The sequence below is a fragment of the Culex quinquefasciatus genome, chromosome 2, assembly GCF_015732765.1.
Source record: "Culex quinquefasciatus strain JHB chromosome 2, VPISU_Cqui_1.0_pri_paternal, whole genome shotgun sequence".
Taxonomy (NCBI): Eukaryota; Metazoa; Arthropoda; class Insecta; order Diptera; family Culicidae; genus Culex; species Culex quinquefasciatus.
The window spans coordinates 138687548-138706392 of record NC_051862.1 but is presented as its reverse complement, the minus strand read 5'-3'; the positions used below and the strand labels follow the sequence as shown (position 1 = coordinate 138706392).

General features: G+C 39.1%; 1 protein-coding gene across 1 annotated transcript; it reads left to right on the top strand.

The window, feature by feature from the left end:
* Nucleotides 1-1625: 1625 nt before the first annotated feature.
* LOC6036649 lies at nt 1626-14891 on the top strand. The gene is made up of 3 exons (XM_038250821.1): nt 1626-2204; nt 7733-8296; nt 13808-14891. The coding sequence occupies exons 1-3, from the start codon at nt 1651-1653 to the stop codon at nt 14049-14051; spliced, it is 1362 nt and encodes a 453-aa protein (XP_038106749.1). The 5' UTR covers nt 1626-1650; the 3' UTR covers nt 14052-14891.
* The last annotated feature ends 3954 nt before the right edge of the window (nt 14892-18845 follow it).

The window sequence follows — 18845 nt, the reverse complement described above, 5'->3', positions numbered from 1 at the left end:
CGAATTCGGCCCACGGCCATTCCAGGACACAGAACAGTGAGAACTTGCGAAAATACCTCACTTTATTCTGATATAAGTCGCCATATTGAAATTGCTTGAAGATTCATACCCGTGATCCAATCCAACGTAACAAGAATGTTGGAAGTAATCGCCCCGACATCCTCCAGGATGCTTCTGAAAGGATGACTAAAACATACAGTTTTTTTTTGTTTTGAAAAAGTCCTATAAACAAATTTTTTATTTTTTTGCATTATGGGTGTTTTTCAAACCGCCTTGTGTCAGGTGCGGTAAAAACACACAAAGAGCAGAAAAAATAAAAATTTTGTTTTCAGGACGTTTTCTTTTTTAAAAACTCTAGATATCAACACTTCACGCCAGTATATTGTAAAAAAATAACCCTCACCAAACCCTCACCCATCGCCCATACGCTTATCACGCGCACTCCAGTTCAATTTCCTCTGCCGCTACGCTTCGCGCACGAACACATTGCCGAACACGTGTTATCCTTGTTCCACCCCAGCTCGTCAGAGAACAGCCTGCTTCGACTACGCAGGAGCTCCAACTCACCCTAATCATCGCCGTCCGTCATCGTCATCGCGCGAGGAGGGTTTCCATCGCGCCAGGCGATTTTTCCTTTCTTCAGTCTTTCCGAGGGTGGCGCACCGAACAGAACCCGTGACACACGGTCCGTCGTACTTTTTTTTTAAACTTTGGTGAACGCTAGAGAAGCCCGCTCGCGTACGTCGTGGAAGTGTCGCGGTCGTCGTCGGGTTGAATCCGGATTTTGATACGGAACCAGTTTGGATTGTCGTGAAAAGAGGAACGCCAACCTGAGGGAAGAAAGAATTCGGGATTTTCCAAGATGTCGTCGATTGCATCCTGAAGAAAGAAGTCACGCGTCGGCGCAATAGTAGGCCTTGGAACCACAGGATAAGTCGCGCGGGGAAGGAATTTTTAGTCGAGTCCCTCCGTTTCGGAAGGTTGTAAATAGAAGACGGTTCTACGGAGTCAGGCCGTAGGTTCGGGGGGTTGTGTTTGGTCGCACGCGCATCGGGTTCCCCCAAAAGGACATTCGTATGACTTTGATACTGATTTTGCTGTTTTTGAAAAATATTTGCATCTTTTGTAACAAGTTGGTTTTACGGGTTTACAACTCGTTCCTGATTCACCCGAACGGGAACCACCTGGAGAACGCTTCCGGCAAGCACGGCGGCCATCGATACCGGTCCAGGACGATCGGGAATCACAAGGTGTACTTCAACGATCGGGATTTGCCGGTGCGTCCTCGCAGGACTCGGCGGCTCCGCAACGAGCAACAGCAGCAGCAGCAGCAGGAACTGATGGTCGACCGGGACAGCTACGGAAAGTACTACTAGGCAGGGCCAACGCAAACCCCTGCTACCCTTCCATGAGCAGACTCGACCTCGAAACGTGACTCACCGTAGCTAGACTCATCGCCTCAGTAGACGACACCAACACAACCATTCAGAACCATCATCATCACCAGTAGGATTATTCAATTACGCCAACAATACTCGTTCAGGCTGAACATCTCTCAAACTATGGCCTAGCGTCCGTTTCTCGAAATTCTTCCAAGTCTCCAACAATCCAGTAATCTTCAAGCCCGCACCGTGGTCGCCTTCGCAGAAAATGACCATTCAGGAGGGTCGTAACGCGAAACAACCCACCAGCCACAGCATCGGTTCCGGAAGCCACCTTGCCACCTCTACCAGCACAACCAACAACACCAGCAGGAGCAATGGAGTACTCAGCGCCTTCTTCGGATCACTCACGGCCGGAGCTTCCGCCGCCAGAAGTGCCTCCCACCATCATCACCATCAACCAAGTTCCGAACAGCAGGAACCGATTCCAACTCCTCCGCAGCACCAACAACCCGCCATCGCAGTACCGGTTGTGGAAGAAGCGGCGGCGGCTGCGGTGGCCATGGTCGGGGTGGCCTCGGACAACAACAACCAGCAGCCGTTCCGGGGGGAGCGCCCGCTGCAGAACGGCTGCGAGGACAAGTGGAGCTGGAGCAAGCGGGACCGCTCGAAGGAGGTGTGGCTGAGCGGGGCCAACAATCGGACGGTGCACTTCCACCCCAACTGGAGCAAGGGTACGGCCGGAATCCGAGGCACGCGGGTGCTCAACAACGGCCGCTACTACTGGGAGCTGAGTGTGTCGCAGCGGGTGTTTGGGACGAGGTGAGTGCAATACCACCCGATCATATGAAGTTAACCGGACTTTTTTCAAGCTCAGGCAGTGAATCTTCTTTTCTAAAAGATGAATCACATGCTTTCATACAGAAGATAGGAGTTGTGTTAGTAAACATTTTTGTTTATATCAATCTAATGTGATACAGTTGATGAACTGTACATACGAGGATGGATTTGCTTGATAAGTCGATTGGCACACTCATCCCAAAGAAGTGCTGCACAACACAGTAAAAAATAATTTGGAAGCTGTAATTTTGGAAGGTTGAATATTAAGGGAGCGTTCTTTTATTACGTAACGCGAAAAATCGGACTTTTAGACCCCCTCCCTCCCCCCTCGTAACAAAATTTCCATACAAATTTAAAAAAAATTTGTATGGAGCGTAACACGGCCTCCGACCCCCCGCCCCCTCTACTGCGTTACGTAATAAAAGAACGCTCCCTTACCTCTTTTATGATGTAATTTTACCTCAATTTAGACTGAAAAAGTGACGTTACACCAGAAAAGTGATAAAAATACACATTTCCAGAGGTAAAATTACACCTTTTTTCTGACATAAAAGATGTACCCCTTCCCAGATGTAATATTACCATGATTTTTTTTTGTGAAACTGTCATCTAAATCATGCTACTTTTAATGATGGCATTTCTACGTAAATATGCATGAGTGACGTCCCATCAAAATAGATTTACTTGAGTCGAACGCAATTTTGTAGTACGCACTTACAATTATTGATATTTGCAATGTTTTATATATAAAAAGTAGACTTTTTCAAATAGACATTGAAAACATTAAGGTATTATGGATGGCACAGCTTTGGGCATATTTTGAAGTATTTATCTAGAGATTCGAACAATGGTTGACAGCATATATCTTGAAAGGGATCCCCGGCCGCACAATTCTTTCGGGATACACAATACATGAAGAACTATACCGAATGCAACCCCTCAACAGGGAAACAGGTTTGTGTATGGTGCAAGAACACAAATAAAAGCGAAAAAAATCGATATCGTACGCCAACGAGTGCCGCAGGAGGAGGCAAAAGGGAGTTTATTTGACGGGGTGCGGTACGGTTGCTGTTATCAGCACATGACGAAGCATGGAACTATATTTTAGGGATGGGGGGAAAACAACACTTGTTGTATTGTGATGTTTTCAGTGGCTTGCGTGGTTGACTGTTAGGACAGCTTAAAATGTAATGCTTTCCAGCAGACATAGAAAATATGAAATTTCTAATTATTATTAGTATTCATTTACAGTTTAGATTCGATTATCCGAAGTTTTGATTATCCGAAGTTCGATTATCCGAAGGTTTGTATGAGACTTCGGATAACCACGATCACGAAAAAAATCGTATCTTTTATTTTCTTGCTTTGAACATCAAATTCGAGTTCTGCGACCCCATTTTGGTCAAATTCTGCCTATTGAATTAAAAAATGTCTTTTCAATATTTCATCTCCGCTATTTTGGCCGCCAGCTTGGAATAAAAAATTCTAAATAATTTTAGAATAGTTTAGGGGTCATACTTAATCTAAACAATCAAAAACAACGAAAAAACAAAACGTTTTTCGTGGTTCGATTATCCGAAGTGAAATTTTGAAAAAGCCTTCGGCTAATCGAGTCTGGACTGTATTTTTCTTTATTCAAAAAAAAATCGCATTCTCGGGGTTGTATGGCGATTGCCCACACTCCATACAAAAAAAAATTGTATGGACAATTGTCCACGAGGGGTTTGAGATTTTTAAAAAAAGTGTCCACATGATTTGTGGATGGTCCCTCCATAAACTACGTGGACACTTTTTTGGGAATCTCGAACCCCCCCCCCCCCCTTTGTGGACAAATGTCCATGCAAAAAAAAACTTTTTGTATTGAGAGTGGACAATCGCCATACCCCTAAAGTGTCCACGTGATTTATGGATGGTCTCTTTCCAATGTTCGCTAAAACTAGTGGAAAAGGCGCTATTTTCTCAGCCTACAGAAAAATTGCCAGGAATTGCTAATTTTTTTCGCTGATTAGAAACAGGTCTAAAATGACCGAACCAGTGGTAATGGTTTTGTAAAAAAAAATCAATGTTTGGGGTTCAGTTTCGCTGGAATCAACGTTTTTTTTTTCACTAGATTAGAAAGAGCTGAAGGTTTCCAAAATCAACTGCAAAAGAAAGGTTTAAGGTTTACTTTTGGGAAAACACTTTTCTTAGAAAACTTTAAAAATTTTTTACAGATAACACTATCAAATTACAAGAATTCAGATTCAAACAAAAAGCCATTCGAAAACATGCGCCATAAACTGCTAGGCCCCAAAATTTGAAGCTTTTCCAAAATGTATTTCCAGAGATATAGCCATATTAGTGTTTTTCGTCTTACTTTTACCCTATTTTTCCTATTAAATTTTTGGGTTTATACACAATCATTTACTGAATATCAAATTCGATGTCCCGGCACGTTTTCCCTCGAAAGATCGACAAGTCTTCAAGTCGAAGCATAAACGCCAGCACATTTACGCTTGAGCGTTTTACGCACCGCGTGAAAGTGTTCTTTTTGGCTTCTCATAATAGATCGACAAAGTGCAATAGCTATACATATTTTTTTAAGTTAATCATAGACTAACATTAAAGACTGAGTACCCTTTATATTTTTCTAATAATGTCAATCCAATATGTTTTTCTTAATTAAATTTCAATACCTTGCGACCCATAATGTACCTCTGAAATTTAAAAAAAAATCGAGGTTTAGCCTTAAAATATTCGAAGCTTTAGGTCAAATTCTCACTGGGGTGTATCATTTTGTTTCTGAAAAATTAATTGCACCAATATATTTGTCGGAGTTTCATCATTTTTTTAAGAAAGGCTCTATTTCACCTCTGGTGATATTAAATCGGGTTTTTCGGTTGAAAATAGTGAAAATTTTACCACAAGAGCCGTACCATATTAATGATTGCAAAACAATTGGACGAATGTAGGTAATAGTAGTTTATGCAACAAGTTGCAAAAAAAAAAAAAAGATTTTTTCAGCATGAGTCGAACATTTATTCAACGAGGTTCACCGAGTTGGATGAATACGACGAGTGATGAAAAAATCAAGTTTTGCAACTAGTTCCATACAACATTTTTTTTTGCAATTCCGAAAAATACCCTTTGAACAGAATTATAAGTCAAATGTCCATAGATTTAGTCACTGAATCGTTTAAATAAAAAAACGTTGAAAAAAATTACTTTTCCAAACAAGTGCTGATAAGTTTAACTTTAAACGAGATTTTCAGGCACATTATTATAAAAAAATCTTCAGGTAAATACACTTGACTCGGTTTTTCGTGAAAAATTTACATGTTTCCTTATGTGTGAGACAAATTTGAAATGCGTTTTTCTCAACTTGCTGTTTTTGCATATGGGACATTTATGCGAACATAGGCTGTGGGGTCGTTAAAGTGAATGGTTCGTTTTTAAAATATTTTTTTTTAGAAAAAAAAGCTCAATGGAACTAATTAATTGTATTTATTAAAAATGCCAAATAACTTTTTTTGAATAGAAGGATAAATGCTCTTTGTTTGTCAGGTTAAGGATTCGGTCCAATTTCCATCCAATTCGACGATTTCCTATTTTTACACAACTTATTTGACACAAAGATTTGATTAACTACCATCATTACTGAATTTAAAATGAAACCGCTTTTTAGAGACTGTAATCAAACGTCAAAGTACGGATATGCCAACATTAAGTACCCGATGGAAATACACTTTGTTTCCCTATATCGCGCACAAGCAACCCCCCGAAAAAACGCTCGCGACAATCAATTTTAATTGGTTTCCGTTGCGGACCCATTTTTCTCGATTGCGTTCCGAGAGGGTGACACGAAACGCTTCATCAGCATGTTTCATCGCGCCAACGCGCATACAGGCTTGCCGCCGTCGTCGTCCTTTTAGGCTCATTATTTTGTTTTAGTCTTGCATCAGCCCCTTTGTCGGAGATTGAACATAGCAGAGCAAAATGCGAAACAAATGAGATTGGTTTGTTTAATTTGGGCCAAAATACGCTGATGGAAGTTGTGTATCAGTAAAATTTAAAAACGAAGCATTAGGTGTTAAAAATATGAAAAATAATACTTGGAAACTAAAAACTAAATTTATAAGAAAAACAAGTAACAAGTTCAAACATCTTTTTAGAAAACACAAAATAGACTGAACTGTAGCGAAATTAGGTTCCTTCCTGCAATGTTTAAATTGAAAGTGGTGAAAAGGGACGTCCTGGCTGCGGGATCAAAATTGACACTCAGAGGGAAATAAAAATCCTTTTGTCTTTGGGTGTTGGTAAGATGAGAACCCTCTCTCTGCACCACCGGGCCAAGGTTCTCGAAGGGGGGAAGAGTTGTGGAAAAACAAAAATGAGGATAAGGATGCTTCAGTCAGTGCACACAGCAGTGTTTCCGCGTCAAAGGAAGGCTTTCCCTGCAGCAAAAATGTACGGATTCGCTCTTTAAAAATGGAGGGCAAACGTCCGCCTTTCGAGTGCTTGAAAGAACGACTACACAGTGAACAATGTCACATTGCTACATTTTGTGCCAGGAAAGCAAAATTCATTGAATTTTCACAAATTGTTGGAAACGTTTGAACCATCAATTTACAAAACAAAATTAAATTTAAGTACCTAACATTAAAAAACTAAAATATCTTTAAAGTAGAGGAATTTGAAACTCTAGTCTGGACATAAAATGTCTAGTTCTGCATTTGTTCCAATCTTTGTTACTACAAAAGCATTTTCTTTTCTGCCCTGTCCAGTTTCCATCCAGAAGAGGCATTATTTATGCAGCCGTCGCGCGACTTTTCCCCAAGTGTTGCCATAAATCAGAAGAAAAGTGCTTGCACCAGCAATACTTTTACCGCGAGATTAATGTAACTGTCCTGTAAAGGTCCACCCGCTGTTACCAAGCCCCGGTGGCAATGTGGCCCGGAAGGCTTTCTTCGATGTTCAGTGCAAAGTGATGTGGAAAAATTTAACGCTTTTTGTTTATGACTCGGGGCAAAGCTTTTGGCCAATAGAAAGAGTCTGGTGAAATATTTGAAAAACTTTAAGTTATTGCGTTTTGAACTCATTTCTTCTACGGGTCAATGTATTAACCACATCGTCATGAAATTGGAAAATGAGTTTTTGTACTGTTAACTGGCAGCCCTGTGAGCAAGATGTTAGCATTTTCAGTGACGGGTATCTATTTTTGACAGTTGATTTTTTGTTTATGTCGCGGCATCTGATGTTTATGTTCTATTGCTTGTTTACGCTTCAATCACTCCAGTCGCAAATAAATTGCTCTTCAGTTTCAAGCTACAAAACCCTGTTTTTTGCTGTACCTGCTGTGGTGGCAATAGGTTATGGGCCCAGACGACAGGAAGTTGTAGAGGAAGAGGATTTTGTGCGAAAGTTGCTGAAGGCTGGCCAAGGAAGTTGTTGGAGTTCGACGAGGCAAGTTGCTGGAAGTTAACGAAGGGAGTTGCCGGAAGGATGGAAGGTGGTAAGTTCGGGTTCAAGAGGTTGAGCTACGACAACTATGAAACCTGGAAGCGTCGTGCGAGGCAGTTCTTGACGCGAGAAGGACTCTGGAGTTACGTTGTCGGTGATGCAAAGGCAGAGGTGAAGAAATCTCCCGAGTGGGCGGTCAAAGACGATCTGGCACTGCAAACCATCGGGTACCTGGTTGACGATGCGCTGCAGAGAGAGATAGAGGATGCTGTTACGGCGAAGGAAGCTTGGGAGATGCTGCGGAAGTATTTTGTGAAGGATTCTTCAGTGGGCAAGGTGGCACTTATCAAGCGGCTTTCGAAGATGGAGCTCGCCGAAGGAGGTGACGTTCGAGAATTTTTGTTGGCAATGGAGGAGCTTTTCGAAAAAATGGGCAACGTTGGCGTTCGCATGGACGAGGACCTCAAGGCTTGTTTCATCTTGGCAAATCTGCCAGAGTCCTACGACAGCACTGTGGCGTCGATACACGGGCGGATGGACGTTCTTTCGATGAATTTCGTGAAGACAAAGCTGATGGAGGAGTACGATCGCCGCAAGGACAAGCGATCGCAAGACACGGAACGAGAAAGGCAATGGTAGTGCGAAGTGTCCCAAAGAACGTGCAGGCCCCTGGATCGAGCCGGCAGTGCTACGTTTGTGGTAGCTCTGATCATCTTATGCGAGGTTGTGAACTGCTGAAGAAAGCACGAGCAGAGGATGAACGATCGAAGACTGGCGGGAAGCAGACCAAGGCTTTGTCAGCAGTTGTCAAGGTGCACGATAGGTCAAGCGACGAAGTGTGTTTTGCAGCAATTCAGGAGGAGTCATCGCAAGATTGGTACTTGGATTCGGGAGCTACAGTTCACATGACTGGACGTAAGGATAAGCTGGAAGAAGTAAAACGAACGGCAGCGAAGAATGTGAAGTTTGCGGACGACAAGGTGTTACAGTCGAGAGCAAAAGGAGATGTGAAGTTGTTTGCACGGGATGGTAACGGTTGTTCAACCAGTGTTAAGCTAGGTGACGTATCGTATGTTCCAGGGCTTTCAACTAATCTGGTCTCAGTAAGTGTTATCACACAAAAGGGGTTTGACGTTGTATTTAAAAGGGACCGATGCTATGTTATGAAGAGTGACAGAGTATTGTTGGTTGCGCAGAAGGTAGGAGAGCTTTACAAGTTTAATTGTTAGAGTACATCGTTATGGAAGAGGATAGTTAATGCTAAGCTCTTGAGGAGGAGTGTTAACTGGCAGCCCTGTGAGCAAGATGTTAGCATTTTTAGTGACGGGTATCTATTTTTGACAGTTGATTTTTTGTTTATGTCGCGGCATCTGATGTTTATGTTCTATTGCTTGTTTACGCTTCAATCACTCCAGTCGCAAATAAATTGCTCTTCAGTTTCAAGCTACAAAACCCTGTTTTTTGCTGTACCTGCTGTGGTGGCAATATGTACTGGCAATTTAAAAAAAAAATTCACATAAAATATTAAAAGTTATCAGTCGATACACCATTTGAAAATTCACGTGTGAAACTCTCAAATCGAACAAAACATTGTAAATGAGCCAATGTGGATTTGAAAACAAAAAGTCTATCCTGCTCATGTCAAATTGAACGTTAACAAGACAAACTACTTGTTTACAAATTGGCCACATTTACCAAATTACATTGTTTTGCTAGAAATGAAGGATAACAGTTTATTAACTCAAAGCGAACTCAATGCTGATACAGTTCGGTATCACTACTGTTTTTTAATTATTTCAATTATTGGAATAAACCAGAAAAAAAGCAATTTCAAAACCTTAAACAAAACTAAAAATTATAATAATGATCTTTAAATATGTTATAGGTTCCTATTGTTTCTAAACCTTTAGTTGACCCTAAAAAAATGAACATTGAGTCAAAAACATTTTACCAAACCTAATCTTAGGATCACAGAATCTGATTTTTGCATAAATAAGCTAGTTTTAAAACAAGTCAAATTTATAATTTGATACATTAGAATCACTCTCTTGCCCAAATTTCCACACAATCAACACCACCTTCCGGGCCAAAATCGAAAAACCTCCGACCCCAAACCTTAACAAATTTGGCTAAAAATTAGCACAGATTCTTACAACTTAGCAACATTGGATACATAGCAAAAAAAATCTGTGTAAAATAGCATGCTAATGCATGCACATCACCTTTGTGAGCAAAAGCATGTAATATTGTATGAAAAAACGTGTACACAAAAAGCATGTACCGAAGAAAAACATCAATCCAGCGAAAGTCATATTCAGATTACCAAATCCACGCCCCAACCCTTTCGGCTATCTCGCCGCTGTGAAAATGGTACTGTATACTGGGTTTACTGCATACATTTACTGGTACATGCTTTTTGTGTACACGTTTTCTCATACAATATTACATGCTTTTTCTCACGAAGGTGATGTGCATGCTTTTGCATACGATTTTACCATCAGATTTTTTGCTGTGTACCATTTAGCAATTTAAGTTTCTTTAAAATAGTTACCTATTGTCTACGATTTTGAAAGACAGTCCAAGCTACAAAAAATGTGCCCGTTTCAAATGTTGTTCCAGATTTTGCCGAAGGAATCGAGCCAGGTGGTTTTCACCTAGAATTTTCCAAAATTTCTCATTATTCTTGTCACCCTAGCAGCCACTCATGTAGGAAAATCGGAAAAGTCGGAAATATGCCAAAATCCATAACTTTTTGGAAAATATTTTATCTAGTTGTTGAAGAATTATACAATATTTTGTAAAACACCTGTAGTTTGAAGATATTCACTCAAATGTGTGTATCGAAAATCTTAATGCAAAAAGCTCTGGTTGATGCGCACCATTAAATCAAATGTCATAAATTTTCGAAGATTGGTAGCATAAAAAAAACGAATTCTTGACATCTTGTAACTCTACGTTGATTTTTTTTAAATCCGTTGCAAATATTTTTTGAAGTTTATGTCAGAGTCGAGGGGGGTAAAAACATAAAAAAAGTTAAAAAAGATTGAAATTACTGGTCACGGATTTAACATTTTAAAATGCATTATACGCAAATTATACGTCTGTCCAGTTGTTCTGCAATTATTAGTTTCCAAAATTTCTAAGTATTGACGAAAATTTTATTTTTGCGAGAAACTTTTTTTTGCGTGATGTACGTTGGAATTCCATAAAAGTTCAAAACATTTTTAAACGAGCCCAAACATGCTAAATATGATTATCAATGCAGAATAGGGCATTTTAGATTGTTTTCAGTTGATTAGACTTCTATTTCCATTGAAATTTTCAAGCTATTTGCAAAAAAATATATTTTTGCCCCCTGATAAACTTTGAAAAATATTCACAACGGCCTAAATAAAATATCAAAATTAAAACTTTCAGATTGGAGGAAATTTAAACATTTTTATCCACAAATCTGCCGGGTGTAGAGGTAAGCGTGGTTACCTCTCACCCAGTCGGCTTGGGTTCGATCCCAGACGGTCCCGGTGGCATTTTTCGAGACGAGATTTTTCTGACCACGCCTTCCGTCGGACGGGGAAGTAAATGTTGGCCCCGGTCTAACCTAGAGAGTTAGGTCGTTAGCTCAATCCAGGTGTAGGAGTCGTCTCCCTGGGTCCTGCTTCGGTGGAGTCGCTGGTAGGCAGTTGGACTCACAATCCAAAGGTCGTCAGTTCGAATCCCAGGGTGGATGCAAGCTGCTTAGGTGTAAAAAGAGGTTTGCAATTGCCTCAACAATCAATCAAGCTTCGGACACTTAGTTTCGAGTAGGAATCTCGCAATAGAGAACGCCAAGGCAATGCCGTAGAGCGAATAATTTGATTTTGATCCACAAATCCAAAAAGAAAAATTGATAAGAATGCAGCGATGGAAGAACCACAGAGTAACTCTGTGTAAGAACTTTAAAAAAAATCATTTGACGCTCATCAAGAGAAAAAAATCGGAAGGGAACTCGGCTCTTCTCTCTCGCGCACGAATGATCGGTATAAAGAAACTCAAAAAATCATCATCTTAATTACTCGGTGGATCATCTATTTCTCTACTTGCAGGTATAACGTCACACGTCAAAAAATGACCTGTCACTTATTGTAGATGGGCAATGTGTGTAAACAAGTAGGTTTAAGTGGTACTAACAAGGAAATTCACAAAAAATCTTCAACAGATTGATTTTGTTAAGAAGTTTGGAAGCGATTTTGCGTGATTCGCTTGCTCTCACTTTTTTTTATTTTTTTCAAGTTTTGCCACCCCTTTTCTAGGCAAATGCGAGGGAAAAAATTATAGGCATAAAAAAAATTAATTGGCCTCGAAATTTTTATATTTTGGGTGGGTTTGTAAATTTTCCCTTGAAAAAAATTACCTTTTCAAGAGCGAGTTGTGGCGGTATAACCACGGCAAATAGTGTCCAGGGCATTTGTTGAAATACTATGTCCCATCCCAGAGGGTCCCGGAGGTGCTCCCAACGATTTATTGCTCTAACAAACAGGAACGTTAACGGGGGATCCAAACGTTTCTTCCTCCCCTGTAGATTCAAGAACGTATTGCTGTTTGAACATTCGTGCTCAAACTCAATCCACTACAACGAATCATCTTTGCGGTTAACTTTACGCAGTAGGCCTGGCCGCTTTAACTTTTATGATGTTTCAAAGCAATCTAATGCATTGGGGCACTGCAAATGTTAATAATGACAAGAGGATGCTAGGCGTTAATCAACCTAAGGCATTTTCCAGGATGCCCTCGAAAGACTGACTGCGATAGAGTTAGATTAGATTAGATTAGATCCAAAAAACCTTTTCAAACATGTGTTTTGTTAGCCTTCTTGTTTTGCAAAAAGAGCAAAAAGTTAGATATTTTTTGAATCTATTTAGAAATTATTGTTCTATGGTGGATATTGATTTTATTAGAGATAGTTTTTGACGATATTACATCATCCTTTGTCGTTTATTTATGCTTGAGTCGGGAATTCGAACATGTGATGTGAGTGGCCACCTTGGGTTTTATCAATCGGTTTTTGACTAGATCACGAGTTCACGAATGCTTCAGTTCGTATAAATGATCAAAACTAAAAACCTAACGAAAATTTGGTTTTCTCCAGAGTAAAACACAAATTACTACTGGAGATCGGAACAACTGATAGAAGCTTATGAAAACTAAACCGGAATTTGATCACAAAACGAAAACTATTTTTCTAGGGGAAGTTTAATAAAAATATGTTTTGTTGTGTTGCAAATAATAAATAAAAACTGTTTAAATATTCAACTCGTTGCAAAACTTTGTTTTTTTTAGCACTTGTCGTATTTCATCAGCTGTGTGCTATCTTGTGACATAGACCATTTTGGTCGAAAATGAGTTAATGCTGACGTTTTGCTATACTTAACAAACACTACAAGATGCTTTAACCCGATTTTGGAAACTCGCTTCCGTTTCCCGGATATCGCAATACACACTTGTGACATAGACCAATTTATCATCAAAATGTTTGTGCACACTTGTGACACGTCATACATGTTGTTGGAAAATGTGGAAAATTTTTCTTGTTTTTCACAAATTTATGTGTACACATACTTTCTAAAGGCAATGTAACCTTTTGTTTATAAAAACATACTAATTAAGTCGATTAAACCATTGATTTGAGCTTATTTTAGTTTGTATGGGAATTCTGTGCACACTTGTGACACGTAGTACAATTTTACTTTCAAAACACACTTGTGACACGTGCTTTTCAGATTTTTGTTTACATTATTTACTGAATCTTTTAACTGGTGTAACCAAATTAGTTGAAACTTGGAGCGTTTGTTAAGCGATAGTATACGAACCGATTGCTTCAAAAAGTTTGGCTCTATCATTCATAGTTTTGAAATTATTTACCAACAAACTTTAAAAATCGATTTTCTCGAAAAGTATTAAATGGTCGTTGTCACAAGATAGTACACAACGGTCGATTTATCAAACTTCTTTTTGCAAATTGTTGCAAAAACTACTTCTCAATTGGCATGTCATGCCAATTTGCAAGTCAACCAATTTAAAAAATATCAGCTGGCAAGCCTCATTTGACCAGACGGCCATACTTTGCCTAACCCTATTTTATACATTCCCTTTTGCGTTCCAATTTGATTGTATCCGGTGGTTTGCTCAACGGCGGCCAAAACCGAGATGGTGCTGACGGAGTCGCGGCGGGACTTTGTCAACCTGCAGGACCGCTGCCGGGCCGTAATCATCAAGCACATCAAGACGCGCGAGAAGCTGGACCGGTTGAACCTTCCGTACTGTATCACCAACTACCTGGCGGAGGCCCTGTCCGATTGTACCACGCCGGTGACGCCCCTGGAGCAGCAGCTGATCGATTACTATCTGTTCTAGGACATGGCCGAAGTTCGGGGGTCGTACGACTATCAGTGGGTTTGCAACAACCCGGTGTCGTGGGTGTAGAGCGATTGTTTGTTATTTTGGTAGTCCAATTCTTAGTTGCCGCACCACGGGCGTGGTGGAGTTCTTTTTTCTGTTGATACTCAATTTCTGAGCGACCGTACTGAGGGTGTTGCGCGATTGCAGGGCCCGGAATAGTTGGATAGTATTTATTAATTATATTTTTTAATTATTTATTTGTTACCTCAATTGGATTTTCCACTAACAACCTGTAGATGTATTTATTTATTTATAAATGACAATATTGTTTTAAAGCTTTTTCCAAAACTTATCTCATAAGAAGAAATCAAAACATTTTCATTTAAAAATCAGAAATTTGTTGTTTACAGAGCTGGTGGAATGCGGATTGATTTTGATCTCTATCAAGAATTTAAATCTAAACATGTTGTTAAACTTTCCAACATGACATAAACAAAACTTCGAGGCACCTGAACTTTGATCGTGAGAGATAACAAAATATCAAAATTACGATGAAGAGCGATGAAGGCAATTGAATGCTCATTACTCACTGTCGATTCGATTCGACCATGAATCTAATACAACTCATTTTGTTGTTCAAAGAACTCACTAGTGATTTGGAAGAGCAGAAGCTGAGCCAGAAATTCTTATTTCTGAATAAAATGGCGGCTGATCATTTGACAGATTGAAATAGTCAAAATAAATGCTGAAAAAAAAATTTCTCGATTTTTTTAGCACTCATCGTGTTATCCAACTCGGTGAACCTCGTTGGATAAATGTAAGACTCGAGCTGAAAAAATCTTCTTTTTGCAACTTGTTGCATAATAGTAGTTTATACAACAAGTTGCAAAAAGATTTTTTTCAGCACGAGTTGTACATTGGATAAATACGACGAGTGCTGAAAAAATCAAGTTTTGCAACGAGTTACTTACAACATTTTTTTGCAATTCTGAAAAACGCTTCTTTAGTGGAATTTTATGTCAAACATTCATGTGTTTATTAAATTCATGTTACTTTTCGATACAAGTGTTGAAAAGTTCAACTTTTCAGCACCCATTTTAGTGCTGAAAAGTAGAACTTTTCAGCACTATTATTGAAAGGTATTAATTTTCCATTCTGTTATTTTTGATAGGGAAAAGTAGAAGGACAGGAAAAGTTGACGGTTTCACAGTGGAATTGCAAAATAGTAGTTTATGCAACAAGTTGCAAAAAGAAGATTTTTTCAGCACGAGTCGTACATTTATCCAACGAGGTTCACCGAGTTGGATAAATACGAAGAGTGCTGAAAAAATCAAGTTTTGCAACGAGTTCCATACAACATTTTTTGCAATTCCAAAAAACACACACTTAGTGAAATTTTAAGTCAAATTTTCATGTATTTTGTCAATAAATCGTTTAAATCAAAAAAATGTTGAAAAGTGTTCCTTTCGAAACAAGTGCTGAAAAGTGTTGCTATTCAATTCTGTTATTTTTGATAGGGAAAAGTAGGCCGTTTCGTTTCTCGAGAAGGACAGGAAAAGTTGACGGTTTCACAGTGGAATTGCAAAAAGTTTTTTTTGCAATTCCGTTGTGAAACTTTTAACTTTTCCTGTCATTTGAGAGAAACGAAACGGCCTCCATACCAATTAACCCGTGTTGAATTCAGGATTGTTTTGATTGTTGAAAAATGTTTCCTTACAGCACTGTTTTGAATGCGTGTGGTTCAATGTTTTTCTAAACTTATTTACTTAAAAACTCACTCTCATTAAATTTACCTTTGTACCAAAATTAATGGAGTCGTCGGCTTCCTTCAAAAAGTTGAAAATCTTTAGCTCAGTGAGTTTTTAGACTTTTTCGAGCGAGCCAACCTTTTTTGTCCGTGGCTTGAACGTGATTCTACAGCGCCTTCGATTTTCCGGAATTTCCATAGACAGGACAGAAACTCCTTCTTCAAATCTTGGAAAAAAACAACTTGACTTGACGGAGGTTAGAAAAAATATAACAGAACAAACTATTTCACAATTAACAGGTTAATGAGGCCTATTGCTGAAAAAAATCTTCTTATTGCACCTAGTTGCAAAACTACTATTTCAGCATCCCATTCAGAGCTATATAGTACAACTTTTCAACAATTTGATTAAAAATTAACACCTAGTTGGATAAATGTATGACTTCTTTGTTGTGGAACAACATACTTTTCCTGCCATTCTGAACTATTCTGAAGTGACAAAATGGCTTGATTAAATATCGCAAAAAAAAAAGTACTGAAAGCTTCAATATGCAACTCACCGGAGTTGTAAGAATTTCAACTTTTCACAACGTCAAGCGCAAAACAACAATGGTGAAAAGTAAACCACTATGAAACGTTGTCAAGGCATCGGAATCTCGTGACATTTCACTAATCACAATCTATTGGGTCAAAAAAAAAACTGGTGCGTTGACGTTTCGTAGGGTGCCGACATAATGCATAAAATCTAGATTACTTTTTCAAAATAAACAATGCGCCATGAGATTCCTACGTACATAGGACCTTTCGAAAAAGTAAGCAAGAAATAAGTTAAACTCACTGAGTAATCATATTCTAAAGCTGTTTTCGTAGCTGTGTAAAAAAGCAAAAATCAGCCCATTTTGACTAATCAGGGTGCACGGAAAGCAGGTCCATGGCCAAAACAGGATAAAGTTCACTGAAACCAGCGAAAAACTTGCTATAGCTCAGCTTGAAGAAAAGTTATCTGGAATCACAAATTTGTTTTCCCTGGAACGGAAAACTAGACCAGTGATTTGTTGCATTGGATAAGTGTTTTTTTCGCTAGCTCTTAGTTAAACAGAACTGTTTATTCTATTGCCAGTTAAGCAGAAAATTCCGCTGTAATGACCGAGATTTTCGCTAACTGAGATAAGGTCATCTCCACCGCGGTGTTCAAAGTGGGTTGCTAAATAAAAATCAATCGAAGATGCCTCCAAGCGCTGTAAACAACAATTTTCACAATTTTCACTAGCGCCAATCCAGCGTCGCGCTTGGGGCAAGGACCCTCCGTCAAGACGCTGTAGTGGCCTAAGCTACGAGTGAAATTCTAGTCATTCCGTGGGCAATAGTCGACAGTCGTATGTGTGTAGGGGCAGTTTGGTATGATGCAAACAGAGGAAAGGGCTAGAGTTAGAGTGTTTCACGCGACGCTATTGAGTTTTATATGACAGCTGAGTGTGTACATAAATGTAGGCAACCCGCAAGGCTTAAGGGTGCGGGGAAGACACCCCGTTTGAAAGGACGAAGATATCGCGAGAATGAAGAATGATTGGCGTTTGATTTCGAACTTGTTTGTTTGCTATAGGTTGCTTGTAGAGAATGCAGCTTTTCACTAATTGTCAACGAGCATGACTACTGAGATGGTGACAAACGAGTGTGACGTGCTGAGGTATGATTGACAGAAAGAGAAGAAGAGTGATTCATGGAATGTTTGTTCAGGAGAGATAGCGAAATATTTTTAGGTGTGATGACATTTAGGCTACTTTGGATGCAATTTTTTCGGAACGTTATTTTTATGTTTCAAAATTAATGGAATCGATGGCCACTGACGTCACGAGGTCAAACTTTGACGTTGGGGGCAACGCAAATCGATCTCCAGCAGAGCACAAACCGTAAACTACAATCGGCAAAATTCGACTAAATTCAAAATTTGCTTAGACTTAGGTAAGATATTTTTTCTAGGAAAGATACGAACGCAAAGAGTGTGTAAAACTTAGTGGTTAAGAGCGTATGCTGATAGTGAAAGAAACTGTTGGTCTGTAAGGTAGATTGTAAGAGCGAGATGTAGAAACCCTGGATCTGAACATTCCGATACGAAAAGCTGTTAATTTTGTAATAAAATCGTCAAACCAAAATACTCCGTTATGCTTAGACTGTGAATCAAACTAGTCATACAACATACTCCCACGTTCTTCTAACTTATGTTAAATCTCAAAATACTAGGCTTCATTTTCTGTGATGCCTCTACGATTGAAGTCCCGTAAAATTACGTGGTACATTCCTCGAGGCTTTTTATTCACCCGATGCGCACATTTGTTTGAAATTGATACTCTATTTTGAGAAGAAACGTGAAAATCGGTCCCAGCAAAACCGAGTGCCATATTTAGTAACTATAGAACGAACCACTTTCGTCAGTTCTACTTTTTGTCAACTGAATGTAATAGCGAAAGACTACAGTCAAATAGATGTGAATTTTAGAACTTATTATGGATTTTTTTATCAAAAACGAACGATTCAATCAGATCCATTTCAAACTGCAACTAATGAAGTATTATTTTTTGCTTGGCCATAAAAAAAAACAAATAATTTCACATCTGTTTGACAGTGGAAAAAACTGTATCATAAAAAAACTGAAACGAAGAAGAAATAAGAACATTCTACGAATTGATGTCTAAGAATTAACCTACTCAGCTAAACGCTACACACTTAAAAATCTATAGACAAAAAGAACTGTACATTTTTCGCAAGCGAACAACAAAACGTTTCTTCTTTCTAATGTTTGAAAGCTATGGTGGACGAACACGATACTTTTAGTTTACAATTATACAGGGTGTTTGGTTCATGGATGCGGATACTTGGTGGTTCCCTAAAGGACCCCGAAACATGAAAAAAAGTCTTCTACGGCATGGTCGAATTCTCATCCTAAACCGAGTTAAGTAGAATTTACTGTTTTGAGGAGTTTCTACACTAAAATCGATTTATCTCATGATTGTGATCATGAAAAGCTTCGCTTCTGATTTCATGTGAAAGCTGAGTAAATTTCA